Source organism: Hemibagrus wyckioides, linkage group LG03 (assembly GCF_019097595.1).
Source record: "Hemibagrus wyckioides isolate EC202008001 linkage group LG03, SWU_Hwy_1.0, whole genome shotgun sequence".
NCBI lineage: Eukaryota > Metazoa > Chordata > Actinopteri > Siluriformes > Bagridae > Hemibagrus > Hemibagrus wyckioides.
Window position 1 is genome coordinate 18,308,858 of NC_080712.1, and position 24,507 is coordinate 18,333,364.

At 37.3% G+C, this 24,507-nt stretch overlaps 1 protein-coding gene across 2 annotated transcripts; it reads left to right on the forward strand.

The window, feature by feature from the left end:
• The first annotated feature begins 226 nt into the window (after positions 1 to 226).
• On the forward strand, positions 227 to 23,299 carry antxr1d (ANTXR cell adhesion molecule 1d). 2 transcript variants are annotated; one of them, XM_058386608.1, is made up of 18 exons: positions 228 to 608; positions 2,591 to 2,662; positions 2,752 to 2,823; positions 2,914 to 2,995; positions 3,093 to 3,123; positions 3,204 to 3,277; positions 3,375 to 3,443; positions 3,572 to 3,652; positions 3,771 to 3,831; positions 7,494 to 7,592; positions 7,806 to 7,875; positions 12,487 to 12,565; positions 13,604 to 13,699; positions 13,795 to 13,833; positions 15,808 to 15,906; positions 16,454 to 16,621; positions 17,093 to 17,173; positions 22,352 to 23,299. In XM_058386608.1, the coding sequence occupies exons 1-18, from the start codon at positions 430 to 432 to the stop codon at positions 22,604 to 22,606; spliced, it is 1,707 nt and encodes a 568-aa protein (XP_058242591.1). In that variant the 5' UTR covers positions 228 to 429; the 3' UTR covers positions 22,607 to 23,299. The 2 variants fall into 2 exon arrangements, with proteins under 2 accessions (XP_058242592.1, XP_058242591.1); XM_058386609.1 differs by lacking the exon at positions 13,604 to 13,699 and having other exon boundaries at positions 227 to 608.
• Positions 23,300 to 24,507: the final 1,208 nt, after the last annotated feature.

Sequence of the window (24,507 nt, forward strand, 5' to 3'; positions counted from 1 at the left end):
CTATTCCTGAGTTTAGTTCTATCCAACAGTCCAGTGATATTGTTGGCCAAGTTGTATTCAGGCTGTTCAGAATTTCCGTACAGTGGCAATAAGAATACGTTTAGATTATATATAATTTATCCAGATGTGTTAACATATCTTAAAATACAGCATGTAGTTTAATTCCGTATTTAAACCGCAGCAGGTCTGTAAGTGAAGTGTGTTTGGGTGAAAAGCACTTCCTCCGATAAAGTGCACTCTCCGTGTCTGCGCTCCGAGTGTGCACTAGAGGAGGGGCGATTCAGGATGGCTTGGAAGCGGACACTCGGATCGCTGCAGCATTTCACACGCTGACAATTCCTTGTTATCTAGGTGGAATATGTTCGCTTGGAAATATTTATTTGTTTTCTGAGGAATTATGAGCAATCTCCGTTTTGTCGCTGGTTTTGTATGGGACTGAATGAGTTGTTTGGGGGAAAGATGGCGCGCCCTCTGCTTAGCTTTGGTTTGACCGTGGCTCTGTTAGGAATGGCGATGTTCACACTTCCAAATGGAAAAGCTGAGCCTAATGTTAAAGACGAGGAGAACTCTTGTCAAGGTGCCTTCGACTTGTATTTTGTCCTCGACAAGTAAGTGGTGCTTACCAATCTGAAGTGTCCATGCGTTCCCATTTGACTGCTTTACATGTGATGCGCATGACAAGTAACACTACCACGAGGTTTAATAAACCTATTCAACCGCGTGTGAATTTCACTGCTTGCATTGCAGTCCATTCTATTCTAAAGCGAGGAGTAGATAAAATGACAAAAGCTTAGTGTCGAAATACTTTAGAGGGTCTGAAATAATGTCCAACAAGGACGTTATGCCTTTTATTGCTGGGCTTTGACAGGGATTTCTTGTGTTTTCTGTAGTGATCATCTTTCATTTTGCAAGCTGCAGTATTACTTCATTTTTTTTTGCTATTTTTGATTAAGTAAAACCTTATATAAATAATCTTTACAATTAGAAACATTTGGACCAAAGTCAGAACAAAACCACCATCTTTTAAAATTATTATTTTGTTTTTTGTTTTTCCATGTAGAATGACTTGATTTGAATGGTTATATAATTTCAAATATGTGACATATACACAGTGTCACCAAAAGCTTGTACTACATTTTATGGCTGTTTTTGTTGTTGTTGTTATTAGCCTATAGCACCTCCTTCCACCAACCAACACCCAAGGCAGGATGATGTAGATCTCAGCTGCTTGGCCTCTGCAGGACTTATGGAGTGTTACTGAAGCTCTATATCTTGATCTTAGATTTGCAGCACCTGGAAGGTCTGAATAGTTTAACATGCTCCAACTTGCTGGTTTACAGTAATACTGAGCTTTTTATGCACCAATTTAGAGCATGTATAGACTTCAGTCCCAGTTGATTAAACATTTTAGAAATGAAGAACTGTGCTGTAATGTAACCATAATATATTTCATTTGCTTTAACTGAGTCAGTCAACAATCCTGCAGTAATACTGAATAGTATTTAAGCCTCCAGAAGTCAAATATAATCATAATTCAAGGATGCACCTAATTCTTGTATTAGATAATTTTATATAATGTAAATAGTTATTATGCAGGTTATACCATTCATATGAATAAAGTTCTAAAAGGTTATTACAAATGTCATTTCAGTTGGTTTCACAATCAAAGGTGGGCAGAAGCACCTGATTTTCAGTGTCATGTTACTTCAATGTAAATTACATATCCACTGATATATAACAAATAGTTGATATAACTGATGGTAAATTTGTGTTAAGGTTCTTTCTCTTGTCTATTGACCAACCTGTTCAGTGTTGATCTATTGAAAAATATATAGTAGATGTAGTGAAAAAATAAGTGCAACATGTGCTTCTGAGGCGTATGTATTCTACAGCTACTATTATAACATACCATTATAACATGTTTTATATATATATATATATATATATATATATATATATATATATATATATATATATATATATATATCATTATTTTGTATTATATTATGACTGATTATAAAATAAGAATTCGACACTGTCCTTCATTCCCAGAATCTGAATCAGTTACTACACTACTAATGATATAAATTAATGGGTTCAAGAATGATAATAAGTCTAAAAACTAGTGTGCAGACCAAAAGGAGTCCAGTGCCACATCTAATATCCTTCTTAGCACATATGTTATCTTATGGTATCACACTGCTGAAATATGAGTAGCTGTGTTATGCACATTTGTCAGTGATGAAGGACTAAAAACAGGCTGATGTACATGCCAGCTCTACTTTGAATCTCAACCTGTTACTCTTGGCCCTTGCCATCTGTTCCAATTCAACTGACTAGCTCAAAGTGGAGGGGGTTCTGCTCCCTGTTAACAGCAGACACAGTCATCTGACACAAAGGCAATTAGACCTTGTTGGGATGCTTGCGCAAGTGTAATTAATTAGTAATCTACATTCTATGCACAGGGTGGTCCAGCAGTTACTTCAGTCAGACTATTAAAAATAATAATTACTATTTATAATCGCAAATCTGTGGACCTTTTACAGTGAAAACATCAAACTGGTTGTTCTAATGCTTTGCTTCGCTGCAGATCTGGAAGTGTCAAAAACCACTGGATTGAGATCTACTCCTTTGTGGAAAATCTCGCAGAGAAATTCACAAGGTAATCCCTGTTCTGTTTTATTCTTCTGTGATATTTTAGTGCCATATTCCTGATTATAACTTTTCTCCCCACATTTATTATTATTATAGTCCGATGCTAAGGATGTCCTTCATTGTCTTCTCAACACAAGGAACTATCATCATGGAACTAACTGAAAATAGGTAAGACATTCCTGCCCCTCAATTTATAGTCTTTGTGTAAATAAACAGTGTGGTTCAGTCTCGGGTTCTTTTCTTTTTCCTAATAAACAGGAATACGATTACCAAAGGTCTGAGCATGCTAAAGAATGTGGTACCAGGAGGTGACACAAATATGAATCTTGGATTACAAAAGGTATACTGTAATGCTTCTTATTCCACTTCAAATTCTGCCCTGATATATCACTTTGTTATTATACTGAGGCTTTGGTATGTTTGCTTTGCAATTTTAGGCAAATGAACAAATATATCATGGAAATTATGGTAAGTGTCTCACCAAGGTACAGTGTATGTCGTAATATTGTTTTAGATTTAACTAACGTCATGTGACATTTTCTCTTCAGGGACAGCCAGTGTTATTATTGCTTTGACAGATGGCGAGTTAAATACAAATCAGTTAATCACAGCACAGCAAGAGGCAAGTAAACAAGCTGTCTTTCTTTTCATTTACTTAATTCTGCATAGCATTAATGCATTATCAGGACTTAATGCATGTTGTGTGTGTCTGTGTGCAGGCACAGAGGGCCAGATCTCTGGGAGCCATTGTGTATTGTGTGGGAGTTAAAGACTTTAATCAAACACAGGTACTAAGTACAAAACTTTACTTATACTAAATAGTCTATCAATATGTTCATCGAAAGCTTCAGTACGGGTTGTTTGTAGATTCGTAGAGCTTATAGTAATAGTATTGTACTTGTACTGTGTGTGTTAGTTGGCTACCATCGCAGATACCATTGAGCATGTGATTCCTGTTGTGGGAGGTTTCCACGCCTTGAGAGGAATGATTGATTCAGTAAGTGTTCTGCTGTGATAGTCTCAGTATGCAATATAACATTTATATTCAGTGAAAGCTGTGTGATTATAATGTTAAGCATATCGTATTGTGAAGCTAAACGATTTTTTCTTTTTAGATCATCAAAAAATCATGCATTGAAATTTTAGCAGCAGAGCCATCAAGTGTGTGTGCTGGAGGTAAGAACTTAAGCAGAGGTCTACTGGATGTTATATCATTAAAAACAGGGTTTTTAAAAACATTTTGCACCCAGGGAAACTTTTAACTGAAAAAATAAATTCCACAGACCAATTTCATGAATTTTATTAACAGCATACATGCACCATCCACTTTATTAGGAACACCCTTCCACATGCACATTCATGCAGTTATCAAATCAGTCAGCAGCAGCACAATATGAAAAAATCATACAGATACAGGTTAAGAGCTTTAGTTCACATCAAACATCAGTATGAGGCAAAAGTCTGACCTCTGGTCTCTTGACTATTTCAGATCCTGCTGTTTTCACATACAACAGTCTCAAGTTTATACAGGAAATACAAAAAACATTGAGTCAGCAGCAGTTCTGTGGGTGGAAACATTTTGTTGATGAGAGATGTCAGAGGACAATGGCCATACTGGTTGGAGCCAAGAATCTGACACCATCATGGGCACAGAGTAACCCAAACTGGACAGTTGAAGTTTAGAAAACAAATCACTTGCTCTTTTTCCAGTCTTCCACTGTCCAGTTTTGATGAGTCTGAGCCCATGATAGCATCAGATTCAAGGTTTTGGCTGACTGGAGTGAAGCGTGATGTGGTCTTCTGCTGCTGTAGTATTTTTGTGTGTTTGACATGTTGTGCATTCTGATATACTTTTCTGCTCACCACTTTTGTAGAGGGTGCTTATTTGAGTTACTCTAGAATTCCTGTCAGCTCAGAGCAGTCTGGTCATTCTCCTCTGATCTCTCTCATCATCAACTTGTTGGAGTCTGCAGTCCCATGAGGCTTCTTTGTTTGTTTTTCACACCATTCTAAATTCCAGAGATTTTGGTGCATGTACATCCCAGGAGATCATCAGATACCATGCCACATTTAAAGTGACAGAGATCTCACTTTACCCCATTCTCTTATGTTTGATGTGAGCTCCTGACCTTCATCTGCATGATTTCAAGTTGACATTATTTATTTGACCTTTTTTTTTTTTGAGTTAAGATTTGGATGAAACACATTTAATTCAAGGGATGAGTTAATCAGTTTACTAATTATAAGAATAAACATAATAATTTTGATAATGGTGAGTTTTCATTACCATTGTCATAACTACATTAAAAAATCACAGAACCCCTGGATATGCTTCATGGACTCCTGAGAGTTCCTGGACCCTACTTTGACATTCACAGGTTTAATGCTCATGCAATGTCTACAGAATTACTACTGTGTACTACTTACAAATATATAGAGATTAAATATTTAGTATGCAGAAGTGAAACTGCTTTGCTTTTGTGTGTCAACTGGCTGGCTGTAGCGTAATGTGTCTACTGAGGATTATTCTGCTCAGCTCCTCAGAAAATGAAAACTGATCATGTCTGAGCAGCGCTAATCTGCTCGCCTGGTTTGCCACAGTGACTGCGCTGTAAGTGCACTCTTCTGCAGTAAGTGCATGCTAAAAAGGTCATGTCAAGCCTCATCCATCCTATGCGCTCCATACACGAGTGCTCAGTGTGGAGGCTTGTCCACTGAGCTGTAGCCAATTAAACAAATGGGTATTTCACTGTTAAATGCAAGAATGGGTAGGAGTTTGGTCATTCAGAAGCTCAGACCTCAGACACCGATCAGATGTGGCAAACTAGGCCAAGACAAATCAGCCAGGCACAAAAAAATAACCCACCTCTCTGATATTACTTTATCATATCCTACCAGATTGAGAGATTATTTCTGTCACCATGTGAGCTGCCAAGTAAAGAGCGATAAAATAATCATTTTACTTTTTTCTGTAAGAAACTATAAGATTATGAAAGAGTCATCATTAAAGATATTACATGAGCGTTTACTGGTTATCATAATATGATTATGTTATGGGATTTTGTCATACCTTTAAACATTTCAATAAATCAAATTTACATTATTAATGCGATGATTGATGGACTTAATCCTTAATGGAAATGTTTCATGACAATGAATGTCATAATTAGTGGAACATATTACCCAGTAATTAATCCAGATGCCATGAAAATTCATTTCAGAAAACCACCATGGGCTAATATTCCTTTATCACTACCTATTAGGTTTAATCATAATTTAAGCATATTATCTTGTATAATTAAGTAAGGATGCAGAAATGAATACATCAACCAACAGTATATTCTTACCGGAATTTATTTGTCTTACATAATTAAGATAGAATTTAATGTCACAGATATTGTTCAGTCCGTTATGGACTGTGTCATGATTAGCCCTCTCGTGTGAGGCTGATGTGAAGTGACCAGGCCACACAGCCTGAACACGGGCCATCTCTCGCTACAATGAGAGCCCTTCTTGATATATGACATGACAGCGATTGTTGTGTTGATGACTGCTCAGCCATTGCCCCAACACCTTAACATTCATTGGCAGTGATTGAAGTCCCATCTTGCACATGTCACCTTAGCTCTATGAGACCTGGCCATTTGAGGTCTAAGGTGTGGACGGGAAGCGTCAGTTTCTCAGCATGGTGTGGCGGGTGCAGGTCAGCAGCGTACCAGCCCCTGCTCATGATTTTGCTCCAAGCAGTACCCACTGCACTCTCCAGTGTTGACCTTTATCCTCCATGCTGCCCTGTCACAACCTGACGCACCACATCTGACAGTAACAGGGGAAGAAAAGGACATACATGCTGCACTCACTGAAATTAAAAGGAATTACCGATTTCAGCCATGCAGATGTCACATTAGGCAGGCAGTGCTGAGGAAAGCCTGGCGAAGGCAGAGCATGGCAGAGGCATGTGATCAGGAGTAATAGAATTATTCTTACAAATACATTCCATATTCTTAAAGTAGTTTGTTGACAAACATGGATTAAAATGTTGTGTTGTTGTGCTACTAAGGAAATATTATCCAATAAGATGAAGGAAACAGATAATGTGAGGGTATGTCTTACAGCAGTGGCATTCACCTGACATTTACTTACTGCAGTGTTTTCCTGATGGAATCATGTCCACAGAAGTTTTTTATTCAGTGAACTTTAATGTTAAATGTTAAAGGTCAGACAAATGCTCACCCATACAGAGGACATTTTCTGTGAAATGAGTGAAGACCTTTCCGTTTTTTAACACACTTTCTAAATCCTCAAGCAGAAACGCATAAGCTTATGTTCACTCTGCATCCTGGAACACCCTCACTGTGGTCGAGGGTGTTTTTCTTTCTAACATATGCTACTTAGCAGCCGTCAGTAGCGCTGCAGCAGTGCCTGAAGCAGCGCAAAGGTCAGACAGCCAGCTTTCTCAGACACCAATGTAGTCCCCTCCCCAGTCAAACAACGCACAGTGATGTGAGAACTCGATGGCTTTTATCATCATCAGTGGAAAATATGCTCTCTGACTCTCTCCCATTGTGTAGAAAGGTCCATGATCTTGCATACTTCATGGCATTTTTCATAATGAACTGGCATTTTCTTATGAAAGATTGTTCTCAGGGCCTGTGAAACATAGGCCCTTTTTTAATTATTATTATATACAATGATGTAATCACAGTTTTTGATCATTTCGCATATCACTGTTCTCATATTTCTTTTTCAAGAACTAATTCATTGCAGGTGTGTATAAAGAATAGTAGATCATTGCTGGTCATTTTAAACCATACTGTCCTGGTGTCTATTTCTTGCAGAGGCATTCCAAGTGGTTGTGAGAGGCAGAGGATTTTTGTACGCCAGAAACATTGATCAAGTCTTGTGCAGCTTCAAAATCAATGGCACAGTCACAGTGAGTAAGTAACAGTGAGTTTAAGTAACTTTGCAATTAGTTCTGAATTTTATTTAAATATGTAAATGTGGTCAGTTTAAATCATTTTATTGTCAGTAAAAAAGTTGCCATTTGTTTTATTTTAAATAATGGACCTACTGATGAGCAATGGAAGTTATTATGGGGTTAATTAACACACACTTATTTGCATATATTGTATTTTTTTTGTTATTCACAGATGAAAAGCCTGTAAATGTTGAAGACACACTTCTGCTTTGCCCAGCACCGGTTATAGATGAAGTTGGAAAGTAAGTGTCAAAGCCAATCACTACCTTCTTTGCCCTAATACATCACTATCCTTGAAACATTTGGGTCAATGTCATTGTACATTCCTTGCATCAGTCAAGCTTTACGACACCAAAGACACCAGATGTGCAGAATGTTTAATTAGCATCTCTAAGAGATGAGGGATAACTGTAATTGGCTTCTCGTATTTGAGAAGATGGGAATGGGAGAGGATGGGTATAAACCTATAGCACACAGAGTAGGCAAAACATAGAATCCTGTGTCTATATAATCTGGTCTCACAACAAATGTTTCAGAAAATGTACTTCAAGCTTGCTGCCTAATATTGAGCACCGCTGGCTATAGACACCTTGAGGAATTTATGCGTCTTGTTCTTGTCAAAGTAGATTTTCCGTGATTGTTTGAAGCAATTCTTGTCTCCTGGGGAGAAAGAGCCATGGTCCCGATGCTAAAGGGGCTCTTTTTCTACGCAACTGAACACTTGGTCTGTGTATTTATATCTACATCATCTATATTATACTATATTAGATTTCATAACATTTGTCCTTTTCAAACAGGTCATATGTAAATAGTTATTTAACCATAATGAGGACTTGTTTATGCCAAATCCATAATTGCATTTAAAATTAATATTAACATGTGAATCTGCAGATCTGGTGTAAATGTTACTTTTATTTTCTGGCCCAAATATGGTGCAGACCTGGCTCAGACATGTTTCAAGCTTAATTTGTTGAAGCCAAAAATTTAAAAATCTTGGTTTATTATACAAAACAATCATCTTTGTCACCACAGCATTTTTGCAACATTTCTGCTCTTGGTGACCATCTCCCTGGTCTGATGCCAGGTTAAAGTGTCAAAGGCATGTTTGTTGTTGTCTTGATTGGTAGCCTGGAAAGCATCTGGCTTCTTGTGAAAAGCCACTGTAGGCCTAATCAGAGTGTTTGTACATAAAGGTAGGTGGTACATCCTAGGTGACTACGGTGAATCATTTACTAATATTTTGTGTATTATAATCAACTTTCTCTGATGCTCTGCAGTTTCCTAATACAATATGGTGCATTTTGTACATATGTGCAATTGCCAGGATTATTTCTTGTTTTCCAGAAGACATGCTTACTGACATGGGTTTGTAATGTTTTAAAATCTTTCTTCTATCCAATAGTGTAAAATGGTTATGCTGGCTTTATCTTTTAATTCATTACATGTCAAACCAAATGGCTGCATTTATGATGATATATTTATCCAGCCATTTTTGTTGCATAGTACAATATTATGTCAGAATAAATCTCCACATAGATTCACCAGCAGTGTTATTAGAAATGCATGCACACATGCGTATTTATACTATTATTTAATCAGTCAGTCATGTGGCAGCAAAATGCATAAAAGCATGCAGATACAGGACAAGTGCTTCAGTTTACTTCTACAACAAACAACAGATTGGGAAAAATGTGATCTCATTGTCTGGGCAGTTGACTGGACGATTGAGGAAAATGCACCGTGTTTTTTCCAATCTTCAGCTGTCTAGTTGTGGGTAGCCTATGCCAGTGTAATTTCAGATCCCTGTTTCTGGATAATAAGAGTGAAAATTGATGTGGTCTTCTGCTATTGTACCCCATCCAAGTAAAAGATTCAACAAGTTGTGCATACTGCAGTGTTTTTCTGCTCACCATGATGTGGTCACTTGAGTTACAGTAGCCTTCTTGTCTGCTTGGATCAGTCTGGCCATTCTCACTTGGCCGCGCTCATTAACATGGCATTTCTGCCTGCACAACTGCTACACACTCATGTTTTTATTTGCCCCTCCCCAATAACCTAGATTATCTATTGTTACCATGGTTATGACAAGATAACTCTTCATGAATGCTATGAACATATCCAATCTGTTTTCATCTTGCAAAGAGTAACTTTTTCTTCATTATTAGATTTGTTATTTTTTCCTTCTGTTAATTATATTAATAATTTATTGTTAATAAGCTATTATAAACAATAAACTATTCATTATTTATTATTAACAAAAACCCTATTGGTCATATGTTAAGCATAAAATAACACTTTTTTTGTTATTTATTTAATTAAAATTAAAATAAAATAAATAAAACTATTTTTAGTTCTTTTAACTTTGCCTGAACTCTACTTGTGTGCCTTTTGAGTACTTTTATAGAACACTGTTATTATTGGATTACAAAGGCTCAGGACAATGACCATGCTAGTAACAAAACCTGCATTAAATACCAGTTTGGTCAAGTACTGCACAGTTATTTACAGTTAATAAATTTATCAGTATGTCAAATGTAATGTATGCCAGTGTTATTAACAGATTTGCAGACGGCCGTATGAGATGTTTGTCATGTTTGGAGAGAAGATGGGTGAGAAGGTGGGGGAGAAGATGATTTTAGGGCACAAACTGCCTGTCACCCCCCTTCACTTCTATTGGAGCCATGTCTTATAAGATAAAGTTGTCACTCCTGTCACCCAAATGCATGATGACTGAAAGGCTCTCAGAAGATGTGCTTAAAAAGGGCCAGCCACTGCCTGATTGATGGAGAGTGAGATGGCTCTGTCACTGGAGCCCCGTTCATTCTGCTCCTGCTCCCCCTGCCAAGGGGCTATCGAGGAATTGAGCAGGCCTTCCAAACTGAATCAGGCGAAGGAAGAGAAATAGAGAGAGAGAGAGAGAGAGAGAGAGAATGTTGAGGGGTGAAAGCCCTACAGTAACTTATTGACATCTGAGTCTCCTTCTTTTTTGTGTACATGGAAGAAGGATTGCCCCAGAAGAGAAAGCTGCGGATATTTCCACCAGGCTCGAACTTTAATGCCTATGATGGAGCCAAACATGGAAGCATGTCTCATATTGGGTGAGCTTCCATTTTTAAGAGAGCTGTCATATGAAGTGGCCAAAGGGACTGACTGACAGCTTTCATATCCACAAGAATGGGCAATTAGTGTCAAAGTTCTCATCATCCTTCAAATAGTACTGTTTCTTTTACTGAAAACATCTCATCCTTCATGAAAGACAAAGTAGTAGCAGTGGCACACCAAACACACAAAGAGTGCCTTGTCAGAACTATACTAGTGAGTTGTCAGTGCCTGTGAGGTAATGTATATGAAAGAGGGCAGTTAGCACTTTTCTCCAGTGTTTCAGCTCATGGCTTCATGTGTCTCAGAGGAAGCATGTGTTAGCCTTCACCTTCTCTCGCTGATAGCTGTTGCAGGATTGTTGAGAGCTAGTTAATGGTTAATGGGTGGGACAAGAGAAAATGGGGTAAATTTAGTCTAGAATTTACAATGTAGGGTTAGTCTGTGTATTTATCCTCCATCTGAACATATTCACTTTCTGTCTTTTTAATAATACATTTAAAAGGGTGTGCTCTCCGACTGGTCAGAGCATGTCCTGTCTTGTTTTGCCTTGTCTGTGGTTTAACCTTAGAACTGCACTACTTTTTAACCGCTGCTACTTATTATTTTTCTTATACATTATATTAAACAGTCACATGCACAAAAAGGCATTACTATGCCTTTGACATTTTTCTTTGTACTTACATACAGCAAGAGCAAGCTACTGTATGTTACTGTAATCATATCAAATGTATTATTTCCACTGATTCTCCTGGCAGTTTATTTTAAGTTGATAAGTGAGTGTAATATTATTAAACTGTGGTGAAAAACTATTTAGATAAGCAAACTATTTTTAATGCTGCTTATTTTAATGGTATCATGTTACATTTTATAATATTCAGGATGTTGGAAAAACGTAATAAGAACCCTGTTAGAAAAAAAGACTTTCTTCACCTCCTAGGGATTTTACTGTCTAATAGAGGAACTGTTTTTTGCAGGATTCTACAGAGCACATTGAAACAAGTGAATGTGCAATATTAAATACTTATTTACTTTATAATAATGTGTGTCTTCTTTCTGAAACATTATAGAAAAGAAGGTAGCACAGTAAATGCACCATTACATTTATTTTAATAATTAATTAATTAACTTATCAGTCCATAAACTGTAAATGAATGTCATAACCTGTAAATGGATTGCCATTTGCTAACTAAAGCTGAATCTGTAAATATCCAGTAATTTATCTTACATAATGTATGGGTGTGCCCCTGCTGTCGGGATAATGACTTCTGGGCTTCTGATTTAAGGAGGAACTATAATAGAAAAAGAAAGAGAATGTCTTGCTTTTCCCTTCTGTTCCCCCTTATTAACTGGTACCTTGACACGCTTCAGTAATCCCACCATTTCTGGTAGTTTAGAATTTATTCCCACTTATCTGCCCATCTTTCCTGATGTGACATCTCATGGTTGCACATAGTTTTGGAAATCTTATGTCCAAATGGCCAGTCTAATGACCTTTTCTACATTCTCCCAGCATTCCGATAGTGAAAACTGATACACAGTTCAGTGGAAGTAATTGATGCAGCTTTTAAGATTTTTTTTTTTTATCAAGAAGTATAAACATACAATCTTATCCAGCTTTGTGGTCCACTCTGCCAGGGCCGAGCTCTGATGGAAAAAAAAACTGAGACAAGCTCATACAGGCCACTGGAGGAATGTGCTGATTTAATGTGGTGGAAAGTTTGATTTCTGTCTGTGTTTGTGCTCTGATGCAGGGTGATATACCTTCAGGTCAGCATGAATGAGGGCTTGTCTTACATCACTAGTTCAGTGCACATCACCACTACTGAATGTGTAAGTATATGCAGTGCGTGATCTGTGACTGATGCACCAGCTTCATCTTATCCAAAACACCCTAAATTAAACCACTTCACAATTCACAAAACATGAGTGAAAAATCTCAACTGGATGCTATAGACTTGTACCTACACCTCAGAAAATACATCATAACAAGTAAAACTATCTTGGAGATTATCAAATCTGTCTAGTATTTTCTATTATAATATTTTAATAAGCAAAAATAAAAAATATTTTTTTATATATTTTAATATATTTATTTTTAGATTACTAAAAATTATTAATCTAAACATAAGTACTGGTAATGTACTGGCATCTAAAACAGGCTGAATAAACTTATATCTGATTTCTAATAATCTCTTGATAAAAAAATGTAAATGCATTTTTTCATATTGAAATTTTTTTCATTTGTTCACTTTTTTTTTTTTGCTTTGGAAGAACTGCTGCTGTAATCATAATGACTGTTTTGTGTGTCTTTTACTAATTACTGGTTGAATCTACTGTTCTATGACTAAACAACTATAAATGAGGGGTGAAGGTTTCTTACTCATGTTTGTTTTTCCTGACACAGCTTTCTTGTTATGGGTATATAGGAACATTTCTATAAAGCATAGTGTTTATTGGTAAAAGTGCTACATGAATAAAATTCTGTTGTATTGCATATGAAGAAAAATTGCAAAAAGAGAAGATTTTAGACTGTGATTCAGCTCATAATGTTGTTTCTGTTTCTCTGCATTCCTCTTAGTATCTGATATGATCTTTCTTTAGGTTTCTTATGTGTTTTCTTGTTTTCCTTTCCTGCTCTTTTCTCTATACTTTTGTGACATCTCCTCTGCTTTCTTTCATCAGAGGAGTCTGTTTTTTATCAAGTAAGTTCACATTCTGATCTGTGATAGTTCTCTCTTAGGCCTCTTTAGATCTGATAAGTTCTTTCTTCAATCTTTTGCACTGTGCACTGGCTCTTGCTTTTGTTTTTTTGCTGACATGGCTGATGTGGAAATGATAAAATTTATTAATGAAATTGTCTGAGTGCAGTTTGATGGCACCATTCTCCTCATTTCATTGCTGGTGATCTTCCTGCTTGTGGGTCTGCTGCTGATGTGGTGGTTTTGGCCTCTGTGCTGTACTGTGGTGAGTATTTACATATTAGAGGTTGTTCTTGTTGCTTGCTTTAATATTATTATCAGTTTTACATTTGATAAGATTTACTGTTATATTATAAACAGGTCATTAAAGAGCCTCCTCCTCCACCACCACCTGAGCCTGTAAGTTCAGTGTCCACTATTTGTTGTGTGTTACTGTTTGTGCTCTGTATTACTTTTGTGATTAGTTTTGGAGTGCACATGTGCTCTGAAAAGACAGTATTTTTATTACAGATGGCACAGATCTGATACCCAGTATTGGTAATCAGTCCCTCCAGTATTTTCAGGTTTTTGCAAGAATGAACACAAAATCAAGCAAACTCTGTGATATTTAGATGAGCTCGCAATTCGTTAAATTTACCACAAATTCTAAACAGATTTGGGCCAAGATGCTTTGTGTGAGATCATCACAACACACCTTCAGCCAAAGCCCTCTTTAGTTCATGTGCGTAGAACATAATTACAGCTATTATAGAAAGTAATCATGTACTGTATGTGTCTTCACGGGTGGTAGTTTAAAAGAAGTATCCTGCACTTGCAATTTCACTAATTCAAGAAAATGTCTGGAAAAAAAGCACAAAGAAATTCTGCAAAGTTGCGTCGCAAATTATAAAAAAAATTTTGGCTGCAACAACACAAAAAAAACTCAGCAAAAATTTGAAGGGACTGAGTAACAGGCTGATACCAGCAAAAAATACTGGATCTGAAAAACATATTGATTATTAAATCCTGTAACAAATTCCAAAGATTTAATCAGAATTGCATATTTGTAAAGATTTGTTTAAGATATTTATTTTTGACATTGAACATATAAAGAGATTTTTGTATTACGTATAAAGAGACTTGTCTTTTTGTTTCTTTTGCTAGGAATGATTTTATTGTATTATCATTATATTTACAATGTAAGCGATTTTTGTGTGAAATATTTTAGTACTGAAGTGATTTATTTAAAAAATAAATATTTTTTAATGCTTAGTAGTTTATAAAGAAAACACTATTTGATCGGAAAAGAAGAAAGTGGTATTGTGCCATCTGAAATGGTCCAACTATGTGTATGAAAATCAGCTCTGTAGGACCCTTAGTCCTTTTTTTTCACTGTATACATTTATATCTCTGTTTATAAATCTGTACATACTAGGGTTAAACAGATTCAGGCTTAGGATGTGCCAACAGTGTGATATTGTTTAATGTATCAGATTCTCAGCATTCTTAGCATTAAAAAATGATAACATGTTTTTGGACATACAGCATTTGTTTTTGTTCTAATGGATTAATTCAAAGTGACTATAATTGGGGTTTTACATGCTGGAGCAAAACCTTTAAACTTCACATCAAATGCATGCACACTGGGGTTAACAAATTGCCATTAATGGCGGAATCCATTTCACGGTTACAAATAAAAGCATTTATCTGTAAAGCAGTGTGAAATTTTATTACATCAGCATCATTCATAGGTAAACTTGCTTCCCTAAGCCTACACACATTCAAACAAACTTCTATAACTTATATCTACACTACAGAATAAGGATGATCTGATCAAAGCTTTTATCATAACTACAAAATGTCTTCATAATACTTCACTGGCTTACACCCGACTGTCTCAATTAGTGTCTGTGACACAGTGACATATGTGCTGGTACTGCAGCAGTACAAGGGAGCGACTATAAGGAGAAAGACTAGACCTCCAGCATGATAGAGTACACAGGCACCGTGCAGCAGAACGTGCAGAATGGCCCTCTTGTACTCGTTTTGTTCCCAGAGGTCAACGGCGAGCAGTCACCAATGCTGATGTGAAATAAGAGAGCTTTGTGGGAGTAGCCTTAGAGTGTGCATCTGTGCCACTTAACACTGAATCCATAAACAAGGACGTCTGTCTGCTGAGGTTTAATAGATGCAAGTTTCCCTTTAATTAGGAATAACAATAAAGATGCTATTTGTGTCTCTTGCACTGTTCAGCTGTGTTTTTGTGTGTATTATGTTTGGGTGGAAGTAGACTGAAGAGTAAATCCTGAACAGAAAAGGTGTTAGGCTTTGTGTACCCGGTGACTCAGGTTTAATCTTTTAATGAAAGAAATTATTGTGTTTGTGTGTGTTCAGGAATCTGATGATGAGAATGGGTTGCCAAAGAAGAAGTGGCCTACAGTTGATGCCTCTTACTATGGGGGTAGAGGAGTTGGGGGCATTAAAAGAATGGAGGTAGTAGATGTTTGCATTTTTATCAACCTTGCATTTGAATACAATGATATTATTATTATTATTATTATTATTATTATTATTATTATTATTATAGTCTTTATAACTACGTTGTAAGACAGATGTAACAAGTGAGCCATAGGAAGTCGATTTAGAAAGAAGAAGCTTTTATTATTGTCACATGTATATTAGAGCACAGTGAAATTCTTTCTTTATATACTTTGGAGGCCGGGGTCAGAGCACAGGGTCAGTCATGATACAGCGCCCATTTAGTGTAGAGTGTTAAGAGCCTTGCTCAAGGGCCCAACAGTTAATATTGGTGGTGCTAGAGCTTGAACCCTGATCTTCTGATCAACAACCTAAAGCCTTAACCACTTGAGCTACCACTTCCCCAGAAAACTGTACTGTTACTTATTTGCCTTCTGATGTTACATTTGTGTTTAATTTTACTTTGTGCTGCTGCATTATAATAAACCGAAGGTATAGACTATAATTACAAGTACAGAAACAAGAGTTTTTAGTTTTTTTTGTTTTGCTGCTGTTTGTTAAGGTGCGCTGGGGGGAGAAAGGCTCTACAGAGGAAGGCGCTAAGCTGGAGAAACCTAAGAATGCAGTGGTGAAGATGCCTGAGCAGGAGTTTGAGCCTTATGAGGCCAAACCAAAGAGGTCGACAGCACACCGGCGCTCACAACAGAGGCGGTGGTACACTCCCATTAAGGTACTTAAGTTTCTCCACAGATAATTTGCTATAAATTCATTTGTGATCACTTTTTAAACCTTTGTCCACAGGATGGTGTGGTGATTTGATTTATTTTTTTACAGTCCCCTCTGACGTTATTGTAACGGTCACCTAACAGTTGTGTGGTCTGCCACCAAAAGTGCAATGTTCTGAAGTTTTTTTAACACATCTAGATGTAAATATCAGAAAATAAAAGCAGAAATTCTCATCTGTCGAATCATATTCATCTTTTGACCGCAAACCCAAATGTCTTCAAAAGAATTGGCCTTGTTGTTCCAATAATTTTGGAGGGGTCTGTATTTCATATTGATCATATTGCACACCACATTTGTTTTAATAAAAGCCACTGGTTTATAAAGTATCATTACATTCTTGATCTCACAGAAATATTAAAAGTACACATAGGTCTTATGGTGATCTCTGAGTGTTGTTCCTGTCTGCGCTGCTTAGGGAAAACTGGATGCTCTGTGGGCTCTGCTCCGCCGTGGATATGATCAAGTGTCTCTTATGAGGCCTCAGCCTGGAGATCAGGTAGGAATAATATATGAATCCATCCAAAATATTACTTCATGTATTTGCTGTAGCAGACTGTGTCTGAGTGATATGTGTGACCAAATACCACAGCTCTCCTGCTATGGAATGCAGTTTTATCTGGCTTTAGTGCTCAGATCTAGCGTGCCTCTTTGCCTTATAAGGTGGTTTATGGTTTACACAGAGACTGTGTTTTTCTTCCTTTTGTGTTCATTAGCATGTAATTATTGAAGTGTTTCATTTCACTTCATGAATTTTGTATCGGTTGGATTTAGTGTGTGCATTTGTGTATAAAAATAAGAACAGAGCATCAAGGGGCTAATGTTTATACTGGCTCTCTGCTGTGATGATTTGTTCAGCCAAAGTGGTTTTAGAAATGTAAATTTTGATAGTTCTGGTCCTATTAAAAAAATCATGATTATTTGTCATTTTAGCACTTAAGACATTTGCAGGTCCAAGGCGTTTGTATTGTTCACTGTAGCAATTTCAGAGATAAGAGCAACTCCCTTGCACTGAAAAACACAGTCAAACAATCTGCATCTTAAACCCTAATAGATATTTTCTTTCACATGGAGCGGACTTGTATTGAGTCTAGTCTCTTCTTCATGTCCATTACCATCCTATTTCTGTGACGAGACATTTTTCAATGTGTGAGATCTTCTGCGACATGTTGCGTTATTTTACAACAGCAGACCGTATCACGGCAACACATCTGCAGGGCTATGAAAGGCATCCTTCATGTGGGCCGGAGCGATGAACACCATACAGTCCGACTCTATTGAGTTGAGCAAGCTATTGCTGCACTCTCACTGTGGATGGACTCATGTGAATGTTGTCTTATTGAGCTGTGCTGCAGAATAGGCTGCTTGTGTGAGGCAGGGCCAATGCCCAGCTGCTCTATATACTGCGCAGAAGCTTTGAAAAGCATTGGGAAAGGCAGCAGATTCACTAAAGAAGAGGGTTTGGCTGATAACAGCTGTAGCATTCAGGCTGGTTTGAGCATGTCCACAGTAAGCAGTGTGTTTCATGCCCACCTGCAGGACAATGTCCCATGAGCTGCCCTGGCTCAGTCAACACATACCACAGTGAATACACTCTCAAACTTCCTGCAGTCTCTCTGTTCACCTACTCTCACACACTTACTGTTTTACTATATCTCCACTTGCTGATTTCCCTCCAGCTATTCCTCTTCTGTCTTCTTCTTTTAATTCAGAAGAATAGTAACCAAAATTTGTGTTAAGGTTTTTACTGTAAAACAGCCCAAATAATATTACTGAATAAAATATAAATGAGGGTTTGTACTTTTTCCTGTCTCTTTTGCATATTTCTCAGACAATTTTCTGTCACTTATTTCTCCTCTACACTTTGGTTTGTGTATTTACTTTTTCTTTTTCTCTTGATGCCTACGTAAAGCTGTGATGAGTTTAAACCTGTTTAAACTCTTCAGGCCGTAACTGTGAAGTTAGTTATGTTGACTGTTTTAGGTCAAAAGACACCGTAATAACAAACATTAAAAATATTTGTAACATCAGACATGCAAACCTTTCATCTTGCTAATTAAGATAAGTTTAGATTCTAAAATAAATATAAGAATTAAAGAAGTACAATAATTATAGGTAATATAGTTTCCTATATAGAGTACAATTATATTTAACATTGTACTATATAAATATATCAGTTAAATGAACACAAATTCTGAGTTGCAGGTTTAGAGGTTTTTGCTTTTTTCTATGCATGGTAAAAACTTCTGAAAGGGTTTTGTTGCCTAGTCTGAAGTTCTGAAGTTGGGTGGTGGAGCATCCAGAGTTGGGGTAGAGTTACAGTTATTAATATGTATTAATTTACTTTTGTTTCAGATGTGTAGATGAAAAACACACTGTAGTAATGTGTTGAAAAAAGTGAGGCTTAATTAATAAAATGATTTGTTTTTTTAAGAAAAAAGAGGTGATTATGGTACAATGTACACCTATCTAGATCGGTAGGTTCGGTGATTTGTGCTTCAATTTTTTTGCTTTAGAAAAAGGCAAGAAAGGCAAGAAGTGAAAAAGCACTTGGTTAATTTTAATACCCAATATTAACATAGAACCTATAGCTAATATATAACACAGAGGCCATTTAGGTTAAACTCATTATGTAAAAGCTTCAGTGCACACATTGTGATGCAAATGTGACAGGTTTGGTTTATTACTCTCTGAAGAAAGGAGTTCTTGTCACTAAAAGTTTTTTTTGTTGTATCCTTTGTCTGCCTGGTTTACAAGGCCACGCTGGTTGAAAGTGAGTAACCTTGCATGCTATGGATCGGCTCATTTAATGCTAAGACAAAACAAATTCTTAAAAGAACGGAGGAAGTGTTTCGGTTTGTTTTTTGGTATTGACCTACTAAAGGCAAAACAGCCCACTCTGACTAGCAGGATTTCCCAGTGAGCATCATTTACAAGTGTGGATGAAAAACATATGACTTTAAGTTTTGTACTGATTTTCCTTTCAGGCAGCTCAGTCTTTTTTTGTCCTCTTGTATCTTGGTCAGAGCCAGAGCACACTCAAACACCCTCAGACACTTGGTGGTCTGATTTAACAGCTTATTAAACCGAGAGCCCTCTAATGTGACATGGGGCAAGTGAGCAGGGTAGGCTTTGAATTTTATTGTGCTTGGCCATTGTTGGGTAGCATTGGGGGTGATGGGGATTAATTCATGGCTGCCTAGCTGGGAGGCTGAAGCCATCACTCTAGCAGTCATGTGTGGTGAATGGGACAATTTGGCGAGCAGCAGAGCAACAGCCCCGCACCGGAGTGAGCATATGGGCCGAATGAGAATGGTGCCTCCTGAATGCTGTGCAGATGTGGAGGAGGAAGAAGGAAGAGAGAGGAAGAGCAAAGGGGGCAGGGGAACTGGAGAGAAATCACTCCATATGGTGTTTTAACTAGTGTGGATGTTCCCCAGCAGGCTTCAAGCTTCGGCAGCAGTTCCACAGCAGTTTCTACAAATACGTGTCAAAACAACACATTTTACCACCAGCCACCTGGTGCATTGCTGTACACAGAACTGGACCACATTGTAACACTACTTATTTGTATTTAATGGCTTCTGCATGCAGAGGCCAGCATCAGCTGAGCAATATGCTATAATGGAGAGGAAATACTGCTTACACATCTCTCTTGATGCTGGTCATTGTATAAAACTGGAATTAAGGAGAACAAAACATGAAGCTTGTATAATGCTAGTCAGCATTCGATAAACTTCAGTGCATAATTTTATACAACATCTTGTGATAAAGCTCGTTTTTTCCCCCGTCATTAGATGTAAGGAGAGATTAGCTGTGTGTACTGAGTTAATGAGCATTCCCCAGCATTTCTTGAACGTGTCCTCATCACTATGACCCATAAAAAAGAAAGTGGTGCTCTCGGTCGCTTGCCTTTGCCCTAGCCTTGATCCAGTGCTATAGAGACCTGGAACAAAAGATGGAATCTCTCCTGTCATGGTCTGGCTCGTGGCCTTTAATCTCTCCATCTGTTTGTCTGATGAGCAATCAAACAGCATGGCAGAAAGTGGCACCTCCCTGACGGCTGCTCTCATTGCCACTCAAGTGAAAGTAATTCAAATGGATTTAAAGGAGATTCTGACCCTGTTTTTGAATTCAGCACTGGACAAATATTTTTCAACTAGCCTTGTGCTTTTTTGTTCGTTAGCCAATAGAGCTTCAACATCAGCCTTATCATATTAAGTGTAACTGATTGACTCAAACAGATTCCTCTGTCTTTATCATCTAGTGAGATTAACCTTTAACAGAAATCCTTTAACTGACCCTAAGAGAGAATATGTGAATATGTGCATTTGTTGTTTTTAATTTTACTCTTCATTATATAACATTTTAGGTGATATTACAAACTTGTAAATCATGATGTGTTAAAGTTCTGTTTTTTTTTTTAAATATCTTTATTGAAATACAATATGTGTTAAAAATGTAATTACGTACGAGTCTCTAGAGACTTGTGTGTCTAGTGCTCTGACAAAGGAGGAAGTTGTTCCACTTTCAGCAGTTTGTGAGTCCAACATTACTGAATGTTTTATTTTTCACAATAAATGATGCGTAAAGTACACTCTGAATACCTTTTCTTTGCTTTGACCTTAAGTTAAAACCCTTGAAAATCTCCTGACAATGGCTTCTGAAAGTTTAACCTTCCTGACAGTGATGAATCACTTTTCTTGTAAGAATGCAGGTTTTATTTCCCAAAGCTTTTGGAGGAAAGGGTTTTTTCACTGCTACTCTCATTCTTCCCAAAGTGCAATGCTGCAACCTCTAAAACCCCACCCCCATGATTTCAGGGATAGAATGATTTTGGATGTGTGAAGTCTTGTGCCTGTTTGGGGTCATCATCTGGGCAAAGACACATAATACTCTGAGATTAGGATTCTTTCTCATTTGTTTTGTAAGAGGTTTCTGCTCTCTTTAACTATCATATCTCTGTTTCACCCTCTTTAACATTCATCATCTGTGCAGAATTGACTTTACCCAGTATGAAAATTGTTTGGCTCAGTTTGTTTTCACACAATGAAAAATTATTTTTAATCATCATGATTTAGGTGAAATTATTTTTGTTTTCTTTCTTATTATTTTTATTGTTTTTTTTTCCTTTTATTACAGGGCAGTGGCCTAATTTATATTTGCACTCACACACTCCTGCCTTAATTTTTTTTTTATATTATTTTCATTTTTATGAACCCCCTTAGTTGAGAATTATTTTATAGACCAATTAGTTAAATGATTAGGCACTAAAATTCAAAACTATTTCTTAAAAAAATTGTTTAAAAATTAGGCATTATGTATTATACAATAATATTTTGATTTTTTTGTTGGAACTGTGAATCCACAGAACCCATTGACTTTAGATTCCAGGTGACATTATTTATAGTTATAATAGCTTTCATAGTGGTGGGTTGTGCTTTCCACCATTATAATGAAATTATGCTTTACTGGGGGTCCATGGAACCCATTTTGTTTTGAGAGCCATGTCTTAAACAGATCTCTAAGCATGCACCATTTTGCATTTATAGTGAAAGTAAATAAAGTGATGGCTTAGGTCAATGAACAGAACTGGATGGTGAAGCACAGACATGACAAGGAGGTTAGCTTTAGTTCGTAACTGTCACTTATCCTGCCATCTGCTGTGTGCGTGCAGGGCCGATGCATCAACTTTACACGGGTGAAAGACGAGGCAGTCAGAGCTCCACCACGCAGCCCTCCTCCACCTCCACCGCCCCCAGCAGAGCACCGGCCCCTGATACGCCCCTCCACCTCAGCACCTCCCAACCGTCCAACCCGCTCACCACCCAGACCCCCACCAGGACAATCACGCTACGGACCCCCACCATCACGAGCCCCGCCAAGACCTCCTCCTTCTCTTCCCCCACCCTGCCCTGGGAACCAGCACTGAGAACAATGCAGAATCCGAAGCACCCTAAGATAAGAGTTGTTGCTGGACAGCAAAAAGAATTAACTACTGATTATTCCCAGAGATGAATAAGATGTGACCTAATTTACTGAATTTTGGGTCTGCTTTAAGTGAATCATTTTGTTTGTGATTTCGCATGTCATGTAGCCAGTATGTGTAAGTCTTTGAAAAGTTTTATTTTGTGCTAGAAGATTGACATGTTTTCATATTACATGTTTGAATGACTGAAAGCTGAAGGAGGAAGGATTTAAGCATGTTGAAGTGTAGGTTAGTCATCTGTAAGTAATTTCCAAAGGCACTAGCCTTAGATCACTTGGTTAGACCTGAAAAAATAAAGTAAATGCAACTGCAGGGCAGTTCCCTCCTTTAATTTATTTAGCCTTGGTTTCCTGGAAAGCACTTGAGCATAGAATGACAGCGTGTCCGCTACTGTTATAGGACACTAAGCATGGCCTACTTTTGTCATTTAAAAAAAAAAAAAACTCTACTGTGGAGAGGAATGCGGGGCTTTGGTTTTTATGCATAGGATGCTTCAACTACAGACGACATAATGTGATTATGTTTAGATACTTTTACTGTATATGAGCAACTGTTTGTTGAACAAAAAAACACTCTTATTCCGACACACAACTAACCAAGTATCACTGCCATTTATTAAACAGTTTTGCAACCAAATGTTTGCAGTATTTCTGTAATGTATTAACTGATTATAGCAAAAACATACCAGGTCATATATGGGCACAGGACTGCAGAGTTGTGGTGTAGTGAGTATTTCCTGTGTTGTGTCTCAGTCTGGTGTGCTGTGTAGTCCTGCTGCCTCCCCTGAGATCCACTTCCTCTCATTCCACACGTGTTTTCTGCACAAGTGCCACTCTGACCTACATCTGACACTGCTGAGGCCTTAACACACTGCCAACATAAACAAAACGTCTTTTTTCATCTTAGCTACTCACCTATTGAGGTAGAGTAATAGTTAGAAGCAAGTTGAAAGGGATATTATGTGGAAGAATGTGTATTTAAATAGTGATTTCTGTGTTTGGATTGGATCAACCCTGACTTTTTAGTACCAGCAAGCCTGTTCATTTTCGTTCATGACCTAAATACCCATTAACTCTTTATGGAGTGACATATTGTTTCCTTTTCATTTAACTATAATAACCAGTTATACTTTTCACAGTTTAAATATCATTGCCACATATAAGTCAAACGCTTGGAAGGACCTGATCAGTCATTTAAAGTTTTACAGTCCATCAGCTCAGCAGTGGCTTCATCGACACTTCAACATCTGTCTCTAATGTAGGACAATCTGTGCACAACTCATATAAGGAGCCAATAAAGATTTTTCACTTTTTATGTGATATCAGAGCTCTAAATTCTGGCCAATACTAGCCTCATTGCTTTAGATGATTCTCTGTGTCCTAGACATATAAATATGATGTTGGACACATGAAATCCCCCAAAGATTTTGCTGACCCACTGAATGAATTTTGCAATGAATTTTAAAACGTTTACAAATATAACAGGCACACAATTATAAGATTATTGTGTGCTAGGATACTAGAGCTCAGAACCCTGTCACCATATGGTTAATATCTGGCCACACACCAGTCTTTTATCTAGACAATATTCAAGAATTAACATTTAAAATAAACACAGCCTTTCAATTCACTAAAATATCTTAGTCTCAACATTTCCATCTGCGGTCAGAACTGAAGGACTGTAGCCCACATGTACAAATTAAAAAAATTAAGAAGAAAGCTTCTACATGGAGGAATAGTTCAAGAACTGTTTCCAATCTGATTAGACATTACAGGAAGTTAGACTCTCCAAGGTAAGCTTCACCAAACATTTAAATCTGCAGATATTTGTTTTGCAGGGGAAAG

Excerpts from the sequence above, each read along its gene's own strand:
- antxr1d (XM_058386608.1), top strand. The coding sequence starts at position 430 with ATGGGACTGAATGAGTTGTTTGGGGGAAAGATGGCGCGCCCTCTGCTT. Across the intron at positions 12,566-13,603 it reads ACATCACCACTACTGAATGT|TTTGATGGCACCATTCTCCT; the intron begins GTAAGTATATGC and ends GTCTGAGTGCAG. Across the intron at positions 13,834-15,807 it reads CTCCACCACCACCTGAGCCT|GAATCTGATGATGAGAATGG; the intron begins GTAAGTTCAGTG and ends GTGTGTGTTCAG.